Consider the following 19,998-nt stretch of genomic DNA (forward strand, 5'->3'; position numbering starts at 1 on the left):
TAAATTTTATAAATGCCATGTTCTGTATAGACCTTTGTGCAATGGAGCCGATCTTGAGATTTTGAGTGCAGAGTCAAGTGTGATTCCACATGATTTCTAATTCAATTATTTTAATCAGGTGCTTTCACCTCCTGGCCCATATTCCAAACCTGCAACCCGCTGCTGTGTAAGTGTGCTCCAAGGGTTACATTTCCAAACTGTTAACGCACAATGCAATTACCTTCCTGTAATTATCTCAGGTGATTTATATTGGTCTTGAAGGGCGAACAGCACAGACTCATCAGTTTGACTCCAGGACTTTAAGGGTTAAGTAATGAGGACAGGTTGCGCAAGCTTGGCTCATAGTCCTCTGAGTTTAGAACATTAAATGGTTAGCTGTTTGAGGTATTTAAAATGCTGAAGACAGTTGATAGGATAACGACAGAGAAATTACTTCCTCCCCATTGGGAATGGGTGGGGGGAGGGAACTCCAGAGCAAGGAGGGATAATCTTAAAATCAGAGCAAAGTCATTTTGAGAGTGAAATCAGAACGGACGTCAGACAGCCACTGTAATATTTTTGAAGTGCAGTTATTGCTGTAATGTAGCGAAATGCAGCAGCCAATCTATGCAAAGTCACATAAACGACAAGGAGGAAATGACCAAATAATCTGTTTTTTTAATGTTAACTATTGACCATGACCCCAGGGAGAACTACCCTGCTCTTCTTTGAGCCGTGGTATGGGGTTTTATGTGTGTACCTAAGAGTGCAGGTGAGGTCCTAGTTTAAGGTTTGATTTGATAGGCTGTACCCCCAACTACGAAATCTAGGCTGCCACTTCAGTGCAGCAATGTTGGAGATGCCAGTAAGATGAAGTGCCTTGTTTCACTATGTTAAAGATGCTATATAAATGCACATTGTTGTAGCTATGAAAACAAAACTATTCATGATGTTTATTTCAAAGCGCAAATGTCCAGATTTGTTTTGTTACATGCTGATTTTGAAATAATTTCCCTGCCGTCTGGGGCAAAAAAAAAATCATCCTCACAATACCTCTATTTTGTTAAACACTGAGAGTGATGTGGAATAAAAAAATAGAATTTTCAATGTCCCAGAACATCGCACATCTTATAGACAATGAACTACTTTTTCAAATTCATGGAATCCCACCATGGCAAGTTGTGAAACTGAATCTAATAAATCTGATAATGTGTGGACTGTCACCATAAAATGACCGTGAAAGCTCCTGAATTATCATTAAGAAATCAACCGATTCACAAATGTTCTTCACCTTCAGGAAGGCAGCTGTCATGCATCCCCAGTCTAGTCTACGCCTGACTCCAATCCTATTCTATCTGTGTTGACTCTCAACTCCTCCAAGGGCAACGAGGGACTTGCAATAAACATTACTGGGTCAGCATTTTCCACATCCTAAGGACATTTGTAAGGAAAAATCTGTTTGTACGGTTTCAAACACTGCAACCTGGATGACTAATAATAATCTTTACTGTCACAAGTAGGTTTACATTGACACTGCAATGACGTTACTGTGAAAATCCCCTAGTTGTCACATTCTGGCACCTGTTCATAGAGTACATAGAGGGAGAATTCAGAATGTCCAAATTACCTAACAGCACGTCTTTCCAGACTTGTGGGAGGAAACCGGAGCATCCGGAGGATACCATTTAAAATGTCCGCCTTGGGGCTTTGGGACTTCAGTTACAATAAAAATAGTAAGGCCCTCCAGCCCTTATATCTCATACACTCTCAACACCCACACTCACCCCATCCCACCTCATCCTCTCCCACAGCCCCCTTCTCATACTACCCAGGCCAACCTATGTGGCCCTGCCCACCCACTATGGTCCTACATGATCTCCATGCTAAGTAGCGGCACTTTTTCACCACCATATAGCAACCATAGGATGTGTCAAAAAAGCTTTCAAAAATCATTCATTCATAAAAATTGTTTTTACTACAGCCCAATAAAAGTGTCAGTTACCTAGGACCTGTAAAGTTTCAATAGCAGAAGTTGCAAGCACTTCAAAGTTCATTAGTCAAGTCTTAGTTACGCAACCAGACATTCATTAGAGTGCTGAAACAGCTGTGCTCCCAGGGAAAACATAGCTTGATTGGAAGCTATTGCTCTCTGATCTGGGGCGGAATTCTCCGACCCCCCGCAGGGTCGGGGAATCGCCCGGGGTCGGCATAAATCCCGCCCTCGCCGTGGCCGGAATTCTCCGCCACCCGGGAATCGACGGGAGCGGGAATCGCGCCCCACCAATCGGCGGGCCCCCCGCGGCGATTCTCCGGCCCTCGATGGGCTGAAGTCCCGCCGCTGTCAGGCCTCTCCCGCCGATGTGGTTTAAACCACCTCTGTGCCGGCGGGATTGGCGGCGCGGCCCCCGAGGTCCTGGGGGGGGTGCGGGGCGATCTGACCCCGGGGGGTGCCCCGACGGTGGCCTGGCTCACGATCGGGGCCCACCGATCGGCCGGCGGGCCAGTGCCGTGGGGGCACTCTTTTTCTTCCGCCGCCGCCACGGTCTCCACTATGGTGGAGGCGGAAGAGACCCCCTCCACCGCGCATGCGCCAGTGGTGACATCAGCAGCCGCTAACGCTCCGGCGCATGCGCGGACTCACACCGACCGGCGAAGGCCTTTTGGCCAGCCCCGACGCCGGGCGGCGTGGCCCCAAAGGCTGTTGGGGCCAGTTTTGGCGCCAGTTGGGGGAGCGGGAGCCACTCCGGCGCGGGCCTAGCCCCTAAAGGTGCAGAGAATTCCGCACCTTTGGGGAGACCCGACGCCGGAGTGGTTGGCGCCACTCTGCTCTGCCGGGAACCCCCGCCCCGCCGGGTAGGTCCTATCCAGTGGGACTTCGGCGTTCTGGCTGCGGTGGTGTGCCTGGTTGGGGGGGGGGGGGGGGGAAGGGGATCTCCACGTTTGCCAGGCCCGCGATCAGGGCCTACCGATTGGCGGGCGGGCTTATCCCAGTTGGGGCCGATGTTCCTCCATGCCGGGCCCCTATAGGTCTCCGCCATGTTGCGTCGGGGCTGGCGCGGAGACGGCAACCCACGTGCATGTGCGAACTCGTGCCAGCTGTGCTGATGCCCGCTTCGGCAGCTGGACCTGCATGAAGCGCTCGAATGCCGTGCTGGCCCCCTGTGCGGCACAGGATCGCTGTTCCTAGGGGCCAGATGACGCCGTCGTAAAACGCTCTGGCATTTATGATGGTGTCAACACTTAGCCCCAGAACTTGAAGATAAATTTGGGCTTCCCCAAGGGAACATGTTCAGATACTTGCAGGTAAAGTCGTTTGCTAGGCGACAGGTAGAGGGATTCCCTTTGCTGCCCCCGCGGGGGACGATGGACAGAGTGCTTTCGGGGGTGTGGGTCGGAGAGGGGAAGGTGTCTGACATCTATAAGGTAATGCAGGAGGTGGAGGAGTCGTCAGTGGAGGAGCTGAAGGCTAAATGGGAGGAGGAACTCGGGGAGCAGATAGAGGACGGAACTTGGGCGGATGCCTTGGAGAGAGTCAACTCTTCCTCCTCATTGTTCCTTATTGTAGTTTCTATTATGTAACTTAATATTGTGTTAATTTGTGTTGTTGTTAAAATGCTGTTTTGTTCATGGAGGTGGGGCAAATATTTATGATTGCTAATATTATTGTTATTTTTGGTATTTTATTATGGTTTGTTGTTGTATGAATTCAAAATTTTTCAATAAAAATTATTAAAAAACAAAAACACTTAGCCCCAGGATCGGAGAATCCCGCCCAGGATCGGGAATCGTGGAATTAGGTCCCGGCTGGCTTTTCCACACCTCCAATGAGTCTCACTGACTCCATGAAAATTCAGCCCAAGGTGTTCGGTCTTTGATCTTTCAGAACTGGCAGGAGATCGGAATATATTTTTGAGAAAGTGAAAGGAGACATGAGTAAAAAGGGAAGGTCTGTGAGGAGCGAAGAGATTAAAGGCTTCATGGTGCAAGGACAAAGGGACTGGTAATGGGACAAGTAAAGAAACAAAAGATGTGTCTAGAGGAGGTGTGAATGGCAGCGTCATATACAACTGTTCAGAAGTAAAAATAAAAGGAAAATAATATAGGAAAATAAACCAACTAAAAGAAAATAAATAAAAACAGGGCAAGTGTTATGATTTAAAATTGTTGAACTCGATTCTGTTCCAGAAGACTGTAAAGTGCTGTTCCTTGAGATTGTTTGGAATACTACAGGAGGTTGAGGACAGGGAGGTCAGAGTGGGAGCAAGCTAGAGAATTCAAATAAAAGGTGACAGGAAGCTTGGGTCATGCTTACAAACTGAATGGAGAGGGATCTGCCAGATGGTCACCCAGTCTATGTTGAATATTTATAACAACACTTACCGTGGAGGTGATGGGAAATTCCTACAAGGCTGGTATGGCCCTGAATCCTCCTTCATTGGAGAAATGGGATTAGAGCATAGAACATACAGTACAGAAGGAGGCCATTTGGCCCATCGAGTCTACATCGACCAACTTAAGCCCTCACTTCCACCCTATCCCAGTAACCCAATAACCCCTCCTAACCTTTTTGGTCACTAAGGGCAATTTAGCATGGCCAATCCACCTAACCTGCATGTCTTTGGACTGTGGGAGGAAACTGGAGCACCCGGAGGAACCCCACGCACACACGGGGAGAACGTGCAGACTCCACACAGTGACCCGGCGGGGAATCGAACCTGGGACCCTGGCACTGTGAAGCCACAGTGCTAGTCACTTGTGCTACTGTGCTGCCCACGGATTAGGGAAAAAATTAGAGGAAAGGTTTTAAGGCTGAGGAGAGACAAGATCAACGTTATTTGACCTGAATTAAATAATGGCCTGGACCATTTACTTAGTTGTGTCCTGAAATGGGAGAAGTTCCAAGGATGAGCGGGTTCACAGAATTCCAAGTGGCAGTGGTGTGAGACTGATAAAATTAAATGTGGCAAGCCAATTAGAGGATAAAAACTTGAATGAATGAAGAAGGCGGAATAGAATTGGTTAAATACACTGGGCTGATTTATCATTGTATGGTTTGCAATGTATCCTCATCATTATATTTTTTATTAACTGCACAGCCTTATTGTTTTAAGGAAGCCTTTCCTTAGCTCTCATTTACTGTGCTGGGTATGATTGATTAATACAAAATGCTTTATTTTCATTTGTTGGACTACTTCTACGCAATGCCCGTAATCTGCTGGAATACTCATTATTACCTACCTCCTCTCTAGGTCATAACATGGCCACTGTAATGTTCCTAGCCCCCCACCCTTCCCTCAATCTTCAGCAGGTAATTCCAGGCAACGTATTATGTGATTGGTAATTGTGTCTACCTTATCAACATTTAATGCAGAGAGGTATTAGTTTTGCCCTCCCAGTCCTTGGGTCAGCACTATTCTCACTACTGATTTCATTTAGTACTTGTAGTGCCATCCAGTGCAGATAAAGTGCAGACCTCTTGTCAGAAAGAGTAATCTTGCCATCGAAAGCAGTCTAGTTGAATGTATGTTAATGCTGTTTCATCCAACACTAATGAGATAATGTGTGGAGGAACTCAACGTGAACACTGAAAATGTAGAAGCAGCAGCAGAGCGCTGAGCAACTGTGCTTCCGCACACTGATGTAGAGCCTTGCTGAAGACTTTATTGATGCCACCTTCTATCACAGTAGAATTTTCAGGATGTTCTTCTGCCGGCTTATCCCTGCTTGCCATACATGAGGTCACACCCTCCTCCCTCCCACTGTTTTTTCACCCAGCGGTTTGAGCTCTAGTTTTTTTTCTGCAACAAAGGTCCTTTTATGCAGTCATGTCGTTTGCCTGACTCAAAGCGCCGAGTAGGAGGCTTGGTGAGCAGAAGGACAACTAAATGTTTTGCGGAGATCGCCACCCCATTGGACAGGAGTACCAATCATGAGCAATGCAACCATAAATATGGATATATGGATTCTGATATATTTCCATTGCTCTTTATTCACATGAGCATTGAAATAAAGATTGTGCCAGCTTCCGAGCCAAGCGCTCAGTGTTAACCAATCATATTTCAGCTGACTAATAACTTAATCAGGCCTATCAGTCCAAGCATTCCTCTTTCTATGTTCTTTAAACATGATGACTGACAATAAGACTTAATTTAATGCCTGACAGTAAATCCATGGTACCTCATTCACCTGGAAGCCCAGACTATTTAAGCTATTTGACAATAAGAGAGGGGCATAACAGCTAAGCCTATGCTCACCCGTGTTTACCTGCAGAACGCATTTGATGGAAAACAGGAAGAATGCTGAAGTTTGATTTTCTTGACCCACCAGAATCCAGTAACGCTGCAGGCAATTACAGTGACTCAATGGTCTGCTGTTCCCAGTGAGTGCATTCTGGGCATTTTCAGGCTTGGAGACCATGGCATGATGGAGAGCCTCTCCATTGTGGTGCAAATGGCAGAAGAAATGGGCCTAAAATTCATAAGACCCACACCTGAGCACGGCACTTCCTAGTTTGGCAGGAGTGCGAATTGAGGCAGTTCATGTTTTGCACATGCACCTTTCTCAAAGGCAGCTGGCTATTTAAATAATCAATTGCCTCTACTGAAGTTGGATTTTGGTAGCCCAGGACTCTGAAACCTGAAGTGTGCAGTGTAGGCCTGGTAAGAGCAGGTCTGAAATTTGTCAATTTCGTTGGATAGCCAGGGTGTCCCTCTGGATTGGAAAGTATCCCTTTGGATCTGTTTCTGGGACACTTTTGGGGTGGTCAGGTGCAGTTTGGTGAAGGTCACGTGCCTTTGGGATAGTTACAAATAAGCATGAATGTGTGTAGAATGTGCATTAGCTCATTAACTGTCAAGCTCATTGGGACTGTCAACAGCCATATCAAAATCAACCATCAAAGGCGTCAAGAGGACCTGTCAAAAATGTCAAGAGATGCTGCCAAAAGCATTTGCTAAAGGGAGCTGGCAAGCTATTAAGGCATTTAAAAGCCCTTCCCTTTAAATTAAAAAAATATCTGGGGTGTTTTCAGAAAAATTGCTTGCTCAGTCTGTTGATGAAATCCTGAGGGCTTGCATTACTGGCATGGCTGATTTCACAACAATGCGTTATCATGGTACGGTCCCTGTCATTTCACAGTTTGGTTCACAGCTACAAGTGGTTACAGACTCTTTGAAGTGGAACTATAAATTCCAATCCTTGTTACCAGGGATTAGGGACTTGAGTGAAATATTTGTTGTTACAAGGCTTTATGTAATTGAAGGAATGTAAATGTTGTAAATGGGTTTTTGTGAATGTGTTTTTTCAATATGGTAAAGTCTGCAATAGACGGTTAGGGCGGGATTTTCTGGCCCTGCCGGCCATTGGAATTGTCTGGTCCCACTGAAAGTCAGTGGTCTTTAGGCTGGGCCGATGAATCTCCCGTGGTGGTCTCTCCATGAGAGTGGGGGTGGGTGAGGGGGGAGTGAAAAATCCAGCCTTAGAATATTGACTTTATAAATATTTACCTTCATCTCATATTTGCATGGGTGCTGTGATCTCCCCATGGCAACTACTGGATGAGTTGGTATGGTAGGTGCAAGGGCAAAAGGTGGTATGTGGGGTCATGGGTTACCACTAAGTTGGCATAGTTATATAGGGCCAAGGGATTGGGTACAGGGAATGAGGTTGGCACGGAGGATATGAACGACCATGGGGAGGGTACAGGGGCATAGATTGAAATGGAGAAGAAAGAGGCCATGGGGGTCAGTAAAGTGCATGAGGCGGCACGGGTTGTCATGTATGGGGTTTGGGGACTTGGAGGGGGGGCTAAGGGCTGGAAGGATGTTTCATGTTCTGTTCTTTAAAAACAATTTGGACACAGTGACTGAGCCTCGAGGCAGGCCTTCCACCTAACTGGTCTCCACACCCAGTATCCTCCTCACTACTTCTGGGGTCACTTGCCCCGACTTCTGTTATAGCCCATGCCCCTGACTGAAAAATCTGCCGTCTGGGAAGCCCTTTTTAAAAGTTGTGTTAACGGACCCGGGGATTCTGCTGACTCTGCGTGCCCGAGTCGCAGACAAAAATCCATGTCTAGAAATTTCAGAATATTAAAGTAAGTGAATGGGAAGACATAGTAGAGGACATAGGCTGGTGGAATGGGCAGACTGGTGACAGATTACATTTATTTTGGTTGGAAGAATGAGGTGGGGGGAATATGAATTAAAGGGTACAATTCTAAAGGGAGTTCAGCACGATAGAGAGACCAGCTAGGAGTATATGTGGACAAATTATTGTATGTAGCAGGGCAGGTTGAAAAAGTGCTTACAGGATCCTTGACTTTATAAATAGGGGAATGGAATACAAAAACAAGGAAACCTTGATGAACCTTTATATAACATTGGTTTGGCTTCAATTGGAATATTGGGCCATATCTAACCAAATAGGATCAGAGTTCCATAGCAAGTGCATTTGCCGCATGTTTCCCTGTGTTCTCAGTGCCGAGAAACACCCCGCTATATAACGCCCATCCAGCTAGATATGGGGCCTCAGCGGGGAACGCACACATGAGGCTGCACTCAGCCCCGTTTCTGCAATGAGGAGCTCTATTCGCCGGAACGTTCTAAAATGGCGACCCGATCTCTTGAGCTCCTGACACGACCCTCGAACCCCGCCAAGCACTAAGTCACAATGAGGGGGTCCCCAGGAACCCTGCACTCTCCCACGCCCGCGCAGGACCCCCCCGGCTTGATCACCGCTGTGCAAAAAACCTCAGCTTGGCATCGCCAGCTTGACACCCTGTCAGTGTTACCTGGGCCCCTTGCAGTGCCAGGCTGGCACCCAGGTGGCAGTGCCAAGGTGCCCAGGTGGCACCAGCAATGCCTGGATGCCACCCTGCCCAGAGGACCTCTGATCCCTTGGGAGACTCCCAGGAGTGCCGTTCCATCTAGTTGCAGTTTGTGGAGACTAGCCCTGAATGGCGCTTGCCTGAGGTCTCCAAGGCGAAGGAGATGGATCCCAATGCCTTAGTTACCTCAGGGAATTGCATATTAGAGTGAAAATAGCTGCCTCGTTCGAATATGCAGATTTGCCGTCCACAATTGGGGGGGCTTCACATCGCTACGTCTCGCGGGATCGCGTTAGATCTCGCGAGGCATAACAAGCCGGATAGATCCTGGGAGTGGGGCCTCCCATCATTTACCGGCCGCGTTGCACCATGGCGCGCTGTTTTTCGGGCAGCTTGGCTGGTGGATTGCACCCATTTTCTCCAACTCTGAACATTGCAGTTTAGGGAGGATATAAAGGGTTGATCTGAAGAGGAAAAACCTTCAGAGCTGCAAGGGAATGGGGCCAGCTAAATTTTGCTTGTGGCGAGCCCGAATGGGCTCATTGGCCAGACTGACCCCTTCCGCAGTTTTTTATGCATATCTTCACACACACACTTTTTCCCCTTTAGGGAATAGTGGGGAAGTGATGGAAGGATTCACAAGCTGATTATCAGCCCATTGAACTGCATTATAAATGCTCCTTCTGTGGCTGACAAGTCCTGTCGTTGGATCTGAAACCAGAGCATCTGAATCCAGAGGTAATGATGCAACCACTGTACCTCAAGGAGGCCATTTGGCCCATTGGGATAATAGACGACAGGGGTCCTCACTGTCCCTGGAATCAGCAACTGTTCCCCTATATACGTCCGAGATGAGTTGAGGTGGAGGCCAACGTTAACATTCGGACCCCTTGGTGGATATGGTCAAAAGTGGTCTGGCCTATGACCGACACTGGCACCCCAGTGTCCAGCTCCTTATGCAGTCAGTGTCGATTCACCTGCATAGGGATGCGGATGGGGGCAATGCGGGGGTGCCACTAAGCAATGGAGTTGCACCATGACCTCTTCTTCATTCGGAGTATCCAGGCGCTAAGTCCAATCTCTAGACCGGCACCGATTCCGACCTGGGCGACGGAACCTCAGGGGTCCCGGCTGTCCGCCGCTACCGGCAGCCACATGTTGCACACTTTGGCTTGTCACCCACGGTTCTACCAACAAAAGCTTCCTGCTGTGGAGGGCGGAACAGCGGCCATTGTCTGAGGCCTCGCTGGCTGCGCAACCCGATGGGGGGTCTGCCACATAGTGTCCCCATCCCAGGGCATCCCCACTCCAAGCCTTGGATCTCCTGAGCGCCGTGTTCCACGCTCTCCTGAGGCATGGCAATCCGCAGTGCCTGCGACAGCATCAAAGCGGACTTGCCCAGGAACCTTCTCTGGGTCTTGGCATCGCCGATGCCCCAGACAAGACGACCCTGCAAAGCATTGTCTAGAGAGGCCCTGAATTCAAACAACTGGGCAAGGCAGCATAGCCAGGTCATGAAGTCTGCCACCGACTTACCCGGGGGGCGCTCTGCATTATTCAGATTGTACCGTTGGCTGAGGACTGGAGGGGGGGGGGGGGGGCTGAAATGTCGTCCATCGATTTCAAAAGTGTGGGTGTCTGGTGCGACAGGATACATGAGATTACGGATCACCCTGTACTTTTGGCCTCCACAAGTCATAAGTAATATCACCACCTGCCCTCGTCATCCATAATGTCATTGGCGTGAAAACAATAGCACATGCATTCTGCATAACAGGTCCATCCTTAAACACAGGCACTGAATGCATCCATGCAGCTGAATAAAGGCATTGTAGCGGATCGTAGGTCCTAACCTGCAACTGGGGGCCAGGAGGTGGTCCAGGAGGAAGGCCGCAGCATCAACAGAGGGCCGTTAGTTTTTCCTCGTCGCCAGTATTATGACCAACACCAAAAGAAGGCGTCCATATTGGGTTTCTGGATAAACAATAGGTTTATTGGAGTTTTCTACAGAAGCTTTCACATACCAACCACTCTGAGTGCATGTCGGCAAGGTGTGAGCCGGCCAGCTTTATACCAGAAGTCCTCAGAAGCCCTGCCCCCTTTCAGCGGGTGAGCGCATATCCCCCGAGGGCTTCCGGGAAAATCAGGCTCCAGCCTCATTAGGCCTTTGTTGGGGCCATGTGTTTAATTGTTAACATTTGAAAACAGATTTTAAAAAAATTAATCCCTTGGATAGACATCTGGTGAAGACTGAAGTCGGTTGTCTGGATTGTAAACCCATATGCTTATGGGAACTTAATTTTTTAATTAAAATTTAAGGAAAATCATGCTGCATAAGAAAATTCTCCTCATTTGTCACTGGTTCCTTTGCCAATTATCTCAAAGCTATGTTGTTAGGTTGCTGATCCTGGTGATCATGATTTAATCTATCAAATGTCATAGAATCATAGATTCCCAACAGTGCAGAAGAAGACCATTCGGTACTTCGAATCGGCACCGATCCTCCAAAAGAGCACCCTAGCTAGGCTTTCTCCGCTGCCCTATCCCTGTCGCTCCGTAACACCACCCAATCTGCGCATCTTTGGACACTAAGGGCCAATTTAGCATGGCTTATCCTTCTAACCTGCACATCTGTGGACTGTGGGAGCACCCAGAGGAAGCCCACTCAGACACGGGGAGAATATGCAAACTCCATGCAGTCACCCAAGGCCGGAATTGAACCCAGCTCCCTGGTGCTTTGAGGCAGCAGTGCTAACCACTTTGCCATCATGCCATCGTCGTGATCTAAATGCCAGCAATTTCCCAAGATACATTGCCTGTGAAATCTGCTCCTTATTAGAAAGGGAAGAGGAAAGTCTTGCATTTGTAGAGCACCTTCCGTGACTTTAGGACATCCCAAAACATTTACAATCAATGAAGTACTTTGGAAGTGTAGTCACTACTGTAATGTGGGAAATGCTATAACTTTAGCTGTGGCAGAATTTGAAATTGTGTAATCCGAGCACAGACCAGCGATGGAAGCTGGGATTTATATGGTTCAGTATCACCACACATGCTACAGTTATTTGTCGAACCATTTGAGGGAAGCAAGATGGGCAACTTGATGGAAAACAACACGGATAAATGCTTGCTTTTACAAGAGAGGGGAGAAAATGCCGATTGAATCAAATGCTGTTGTATTTTTCTGCAACACACCCAGGAGAGGCATTTATCATCAACACTGTCAATGCGGAATAATCCCAGTTGTTCCCCTCTCTGCTTAGATATGATGGGACTTTAACTGTCGACCTGAGTGAAAAGTTAGTCATATGTTGTATACTTGCTGAGGCGTTGCTAATGTGAGAACTGAGACAACTGTTGTAAATCTCTTTTTCTGTGTGAATGTGTGCCTGTGTCCGTCTGTCTGTGTGCTACAGCACTGCCCTTTTAGTCTGCAAGTAGCCGTGTTCGTAGTGGTAGAAGAGCTATCTGTGGACGTTTGTAGATCCAGCGAGCTTTCTGTTCCCCAGACACTTCTTTGCTTGTTTTTAGCCCAATGAGTTAATCGGGTGGAATCAGTGAAAGGCATTTGAAATTCGAATCTGCAGAAGCATATTTCCTTGTGCCGATTGTCAGTGTCCGTTTCAATTTGTCGGTGCCACTCTTAAACAGTCTCCTGTGAATTTGTGCTATACTAAATCCTCTGAGGGCTTTGCAGAGAATCCTTGATTAAGCTGCCAGAAGAGGGCAAAATTGAATCCGAGCGTCATAAGAAACAGTCCTTTAAGCTTTCTTCATAGATAGAACAGAGCAAATTTTTTGTCCTCCTTTCGTGATGTAGCAACGGGCAAATAAAGCCAGTTATCAAACTCAAAGTGACTCTAATCGGACATTTGAATGGACTGCAGCGGTTCAGGAAGGTAGCTCACTACCACCTTCTCAAGGGTAATTAGGGATGGGCCACATCCCCTTGGAAGAATCAAACAAAATCTGCTTTTGCTCAACTCAGGTAAGTATGAATGTTACCGGTTTCTGGGCAATTGTGACATCATTCTGATGGAATCAGTTTCTTTCACTTACTGGCTGAAAAACCGGACTGAAAACCAGATGCTGGGGCTAGGAATGTGAACTATTTAATTCAAAGAATGGGATAAAAAGAGCAATAACAACATTAGCCCTAGCACCAGATACACATTAATATGCAACTAAAACTTCACTAAAGCTGTTAATAATTGGACTCAATAATTATCGGCTCTTGTGCCCGTAGGACATACTAGAACCCAGGGTTTGGATCCTTCTAATAACTGTATGAAAGACTAAACTGGAAAAAATGCCCATGGTATAGTAACAATTTAGTCATCAGATGCAAGCTAGAACATCAACAGTAAGCCTCAGCAAAGCTTCCAGCTGCCCAGGCATCATTACTAGTCATCACATTAGTAATTGCTTCACTTGCCATCCTATTAACTTGGTGAGTGAATTGTTCATTGTACCGTATCATGCAGATACTGGTGGTGTAGATTGGTATCTGGTGATTCCAGTCAATGCCAACCAGAGCTGTAAGACGACAGCACACAGTCCCAACATGGCTGGAGACTCACATTTATATAAATGCACATCCAGCTTTGGCAAGGGTTGCTATTGTTCCCAGAATCCCCAATCTGCCATTGGCCTTTGTGAAATAAAAATCATAGAATAGAATCTTCAAATGACTACAATGCAGAAGGAGGCCATTCAACCCATTGAGTTTGCACTGACTGTCTGAAAGAGCACCCTTTCTAGCCGTAGGCCCCACCCTATCCCCGTAACCCAGTAACCCCACCTAACCTTTTGGCCACTAAGGAGCAATTTATCATGACAAATATCACGTCTGTACCGACACTTAGAATGAGCACTCACCCTACGCCCACTCCCTATCCCTGAACTCCGCACATTGATCATGGCCAATCCACCTACCTGTACACCTTTGGACTGTGGGAGGAAACCAGAGCACCCGGAGGAAACTCCACGCGGACACAGGGAGAATGTGTAAATTCCGCACAGTGACCCAAGGCTGGAATTGAACCCGGGTCCCTGGCGCTGTGAGGCAGCGGTGCTCACCACTGTGCCACCGTGCTGCCCATAAAGGAAACAAACAGTAAATACTGGAAACTGACAGGGGCTGGTTTAGCTCACAAGGCTAAATCGCTGGCTTATAAAGCAGACCAAGCAGGCCAGCAGCACGGTTCGATTCCCGTACCAGCCTCCCCGGACAGGCGCCGGAATCTGGCGACTAGGGGCTTTTCACAGTAACTTCATTGAAGTCTCCTCGTGACAATAAGCGGTTTTCATTTTCATTTTTTCATCTGTAGAAAAAGACAGTTTGTTACATTTTACTGTGCACCCCTTCATATGAAGAGGCATTTAGGGTGTGCATCTATTTATAAGGGCAGGCATCTCAGATGTATCATAACAACAGGCATCTGCAGTGCATACCCATACCCTTCCATGGCAGCAGGAGCCTCCTGTGGGTACGTCCTGGTAAAATCAGAAATGTTGGGCATATATCGTTCATTACAGGCATCTTGAGTTTGGACCCATTCATGACAGCAGGCGTTTGGATGTGCATCCCTTTTTAATGACATTGACATCCATCTCGGTATGAACTTCTTTATACCAGGTGGCTTGGGTATGTACCCTTCGTAACAACAGGTCTCTTGGCTATGATCCCTTCATACCAACTTAAGTATGTACCCCTTGATAATAGCAGACATTTGGGATGTGTAACATTTTAAAATAGGTGTTTAGACTGTGTGCTCCGCCCGAAAATAACGGGCACTTTGGGTGTGTGCCCTGTTACTGTAACAGGCATGTCAGTTGTGTACCTCTTTATAGTAAAGATTGCTCAGGTATGTGCCCCATCATGGGAACAGAAATATTGAGCATTAAATTCCTCACACAACACATCTCAGGTGGGTACCCATTGATAACAAATGGTGGTTTAGGTGTGTAGTCCTTTATAGGAACAGACATACTTAACTATTCTACCTTTGTCAGTAGCCTAATCATATCCTGTGTCTATCATTTCACGGTATCCCATCTATATCCTCTCTTCATGGTTTAGTAGTGCTTACCTCATTTTACCTGGAGTCATGTCAGCCTCAATGATAAGTCAGTCTATGGATCTGCATTCAGAGACCACCTACCTAGAAAGACCACCTGACGTCAGCTCCAGAGGTCGTCGTTCCAGGCAGCTTTCACAGTGTTGGTGGTGTGGGCAACCTGATCACCGCAGGAGCCGTGGGCGTTAATGTCAGAGACATATCGAAGACCTTGTCTCAGCCTCGTACATTTTGTTTTGTTTTCCAGGTCGCGATCTGGCCAGTACGACTCTTCCTGGCTACCCGCCGCATGTGCCCCCTGCTGCACAGGGCAGTTATCCAGCCCCAACACTGACAGGGATGGTGCCCGGTGAGTGTGAAATCCGGCCACTGGAGCAGAGTGCTGGCTTTAAGGGGAGCTCTGTGAAATGTATCGGTTTTTTGTGTGTGTTCACAGGAGAGAAGGAACTCTTTTACTGTTACTGGCTGAGAAAGCACTGGGAGAAGGAGCGAAGACACTGGTCTCATTAACCTCTATACAGTTAGACACTTCTCCACAGGGATAAAACACTTAGATACATCTCTAATATTTCTTCTTTCACTTAACTGTCAGACTTACTAATCTCCTGGGACGTTCAACATTCAGCGACAGAAAAAGGGTTTGATGTTCAAGATAGTGATGTGGGTAGAAAATCTAGTCATTAAACAGGACTCAGAAGCCCAGCTGTCCTTTAAGAAGACCGGTAATTTGTTTTTAATGAAAACATGCATTTTATTTTTAAATGACCCTTAACAAATTAGTTTTCAGTGCTATTTATTAATGATATGACTCAGTGTTACATGAACAATAATAAGCCAAACACTAGTTTACTGACTGACTGCAAAGCCAGCCATTGCAACCGAGAAAAATAAGGAGGTCACACATTGGAAAATAAGAACTTGAATAGGATGAAGGAACAAAGGAATCTGGGAGCACAAATTACTAAAATGATGTGGTTAATATGGCCATAAAAAAGCAAACGTTCACTTCTAGAGGGATAGAATTGAAAAGCAGAGATGTTATGCTGAACCTGATTTTCTCACATTTGGATATTGCGCACACTTCTGCTTGTTGGATTGTTAAAAGGATATACTGAATCGGAGTGGCTGCTGAGAAGATGTTTTTTTTTTACAAAGGTGGCACTAGGATTGCTATACTTACCAGGAAAGGATGAACAAGTTGCATTTTCTTTCTCTTAAAACGGATATGGCTGAGGGGTGGCCTAATAGAGGCATTTAACATTATGAAGGTTCCGATAGAGTAGACGCAGAGAGAATGTTTCCACTTGAGGGGAGGAGCAAAACCAGAGGCCGTCAATATCGGACAGTCATCTGCAAATTAAATAGGGGATTCAAAAGAAACCTCTTTAGCCAATGCAGAACCCCCGACTGCAGGAAGCAGTTGAGGCAGATATTATACACGTATTTAAGGGAAGTGGGATAGGTATGTGAGAGAAGAAAAATACTGATACATGTCAGATGAGGAAAGATGGAAGGAGGTATTAGTGGAGCATAAATGCTGGTGTGGACTGGTCTTGTTCTGTGTTTGATATCGTATGGAATTCTACCGGCAGGATTTCCAGGTCTCAGTCGCTGTGGGACCGGAAATTCCAGCCCAAAGTCAATGCACCTTTTGCTGGTTCATCAAATTTTCTGTGATGCCCACAATTCCTGTGGCCGGCAGGGTCATATATGTCTGACACTCTATTTTTCCATCTCGTGTCTGTCTGTGTGAATGTGTGTGTTTGTATATCTGTGTGTGTATCCGTGTGTGTATCTGTGTATGTCTGTGTGTGTGTGTGTCTGTGTGTATCTGTATGTCTGTGTGCTGTATGTCTGTGTGTGTGTGTGTGTCTGTGTGTATGTGTCTATCTGTGTGCTGTATGTCTGTGTGCTGTGTGTGCGCGTCTGTGTGTCTGAGTGTGTGTGTCTTGTGTGCGTCTGAGTGTGTGCGTCTGAGTGTGTGCGTCTGAGTGTGTGTGCCTGAGTGTGTGCGCCTGACTGTGCGCCTCAGTGTGCGCATCTGAGTGTCTGTCTGAGTGTGTGTGTCTGAGTTTGTGCACATGAGTGTGTGCGCCTGAGTGTGTGCGTCTGAGTGTGTGCGTCTGAGTGTGTGCGTCTGAGTGTGTGTGTCTGAGTGTGTGTGTCTGAGTGTGCGTGTCTGAGTGTGTGCGCCTGAGTGTGTGCGCCTGAGTGTGTGCGCCTGAGTGTGTGCGCCTGAGTGTGCTTCTGTGTGTGCACCAGTGTGTGCGCCTGAGTGTGTGCGCCTGAGTGTGTGCGCCTGAGTGTGTGCGCCTGAGTGTGCGTCTGAGTGTGTGCGTCTGAGTGTGTGCGTCTGAGTGTGTAAGTCTGTGTGTGTGCAATTGTGTCTGTATCTTTGTGTGTCTGTGTCCGTGTGTTTGTTTGCGTCCGTGTGTTTGTTTGTGTCCGTCTGTGTGTGTGTGTCTGTCTTTGTGTGTCTGTGTCCGTGTGTTTGTTTGTGTCCGTGTGTTTGTTTGTATCCGTCTGTGTGTGTGTCTGTGTCTTTGTGTGTCTGTGGCCGTGTGTTTGTTTGTGTATGTGTGTTTGTTTGTGTCCGTCTGTCTGTGTGTGTCTGTGTGTGTGTGTCTGTGTGTGTGTGCCTGTGTGTGTGTCTGTGTGTGTGTCTGTGTCTGTGTGGGTGTGTCTGTCTGTGTGTGTGTGTCTGTGTGTGTGTGTCTGTGTGCGTGTGTCTGTGTGCGTGTGTCTGTGTGCGTGTGTCTGTGTGCGTGTGTGTGTCTGTCTGTGTGTGTGTGTGTGTGTCTGTCTGTGTGTCTGTCTGTGTGTGTGTCTGTGTGTGTGTCTGTGTGTGTGTCTGTGTGTGTGTCTGTGTGTGTGTGTGTGTCTGTCTGTGTGTGTCTGTCTGTGTGTGTCTGTCTGTGTGTGTCTGTGTGTGTGTCTGTGTGTGTCTGTGTGTCTGTGTGTGTGTGTCTGTGTGTGTGACCTTTATATTTCTTCCTTTGTTTTCCTTTCTTCCTTCCTTTACATCTGTCTCCTGTGTGTCTGTCTCTCACTTTAACATTCAACCATCCTGTTAACAGATTCAGAATTAATGTTGATAGAATATATACATTTAAATAGCTTTATTCATAAAATATTTTCATTGTTACAAAGTAACAACAGTACAGCAAACCCCAATATAAACTATACAACCCCGAACCCTTGTCCACCCTTCCCTCCCCCCTCAGCCATCCACAAAGCAAACAAAACCTTAACAAAAGGACAACCCTCTTCCCCCCCACTCCCTACCCCTTCCCCCCCCACTCCCTAATAGCTGACGGTAACCAATTCCCTGAAAAAGGAGATAAAAGGCTGCCATCTCGAGTAGAACCCTTGCACCAACCCCCTCATGATCTTGATCTTCTCAAGATACAAAAATTCCATCAAGTCCCCCAGCCAGGCCGAGGCCGTAGGCAGCACCGGTGACCTCCACCCAAGCAGAACTCTCCTCCGGGCTATTAACGAGGCAAAGATCAGATCACCCGCCTTCACCCCGTCTACAACACCGCCGAGTCTGAAAAGTAGAGGGCCGGTTTAGCTCAGTTGGCTAGACAGCTGGTTCATGATACAGAGCAAGACCAGCAGCGCGGGTTCAGTTCCTGTGCCAGTTGAGGTTATTCAACCTTGCCCTTCACCTGAGGTGTGGTGATCCTCAGTTTTTTTTCGTTTAAAAAAAAAAATTTAGATTACCCAATAATTTTTTCCAATTAAGGGGCAATTTAGTGTGGCCAATCCACCTACTCTGCACATTTTTGGGTTGTGGGGGCGAAACCCACGCAAACACGGGGCGAATGTGCAAACTCCACACGGACAGTGACCCAGAGCTGGGATCGAACCTGGGATCTCAGCGCCGTGAGGCAGCTGTGCTAACCACTAGGCCACTGTGCTGTCCTCAGGTTTAATCACCACCTCCTCAAGGGGAGAGCTGACTGGGACTATGGCAACTTTACCTTACTCCAAAAATGGCCACCATTACCATCAGCTGAATACCCATCATCTCTGACATACGATTGAAAAAGGAGACCCAGAAACTAACAAGCTTGAGGCAAGACCAAAACATGTGCGTATGATTCGCCGGCCCCCTAGGGCACCACTCACATTTATCCTCCACCCCTGAGAAGAACTGACACATACGCACCCTGGTCAAGTGTGCCCCGTGCACCAGCTTGAACTGGTTCAAGTTGAACCTCGCACGTGAGGAAATGAAGTTGACCCGGTGAAGAGCCTCACTCCACACTGCCCCCCCCCCCCCCCCCCCCCCCCCTCAAAATCCAAACCCAGTTCACTCTCCCATTTTCCTTTTACTTCTTCTGACGAACATCGTCGACAACATCGGTCCATAAACATTCAAAATCTTACCCTCCCCTAACCTGGCCAAGGACAGGACCCTGTCCAAAAGCAAGGGCAATGGTGTCAGGGGAAATTAAGGAAATTCCTTACCTAGAAAGTCGCGACCCTGCAAGCACCTGAATACGTTCACTCTCGAGAACTGGAACTTCTCTAAAAGCTCATCCAAACCAGCAAACCTACCTTCAAGGAACATGTCCCGAAACTTCACCAACCCCTCCCTCTCCCATGACCTAAACAATGATTATAAGGCAGATGCACAAACCTATGGGCTGGGATTCTCCAGCGGGGGGGCACGAGAATCTCGCCACGCCACTCCGACGCCGGGCCTCCGATTCTCCGACCGCGACCGGAGAATTGGCGCCAATTACACCCATGGGGTCGCCACTGCACCGGTCAGGGGCCATTGAAAGCGCCCCCCCACCCAGCGATTCTCCACACCTCGCCGGGCTGAGTGCCCATCGAGTTCAGCCGAGTCCCGCCGGTGTGGGCTACGTATGGTCCTACCCAGCGGGACCTCGGAGTTCTGGCTGCGGGGGCCATCCTGGTGGGAGGGCGGGATCTGACTCCGGCGGGGGAAGGCGGGGGGCCTCCAAGGTGGCCAGGCCCGAGATTGCGGCCTACCGATCGGCGGGCGGGCTAATTCCAGGGGGGCTTCTATGTTCCTCCGCCCAGGGGCTGGCGCGGAGACAGCAACCCATGCGCGGGCCTGCGCTGGCCATGGTGCGC

At 47.8% G+C, this 19,998-nt stretch overlaps 1 protein-coding gene across 5 annotated transcripts in view; it reads left to right on the plus strand.

Moving 5' to 3' along the window:
* The window catches only part of pax5 (paired box 5), a 296,155-nt gene that overhangs the window by 205,428 nt on the left and 70,729 nt on the right, over positions 1-19,998 (plus strand). For 4 of the 5 annotated variants that reach the window (XM_038804548.1, XM_038804546.1, XM_038804547.1 and 1 more), the window contains one exon: positions 15,134-15,235. The exons of the other annotated variant lie outside the window; for it this stretch is intronic. In XM_038804548.1, coding sequence (XP_038660476.1) covers positions 15,134-15,235 — 102 coding nt within the window. The remainder of the gene's footprint in view (positions 1-15,133; positions 15,236-19,998) is intronic. 5 annotated transcript variants of the gene reach the window in all.

This window comes from Scyliorhinus canicula, chromosome 8 (genome assembly GCF_902713615.1).
Source record: "Scyliorhinus canicula chromosome 8, sScyCan1.1, whole genome shotgun sequence".
NCBI lineage: Eukaryota > Metazoa > Chordata > Chondrichthyes > Carcharhiniformes > Scyliorhinidae > Scyliorhinus > Scyliorhinus canicula.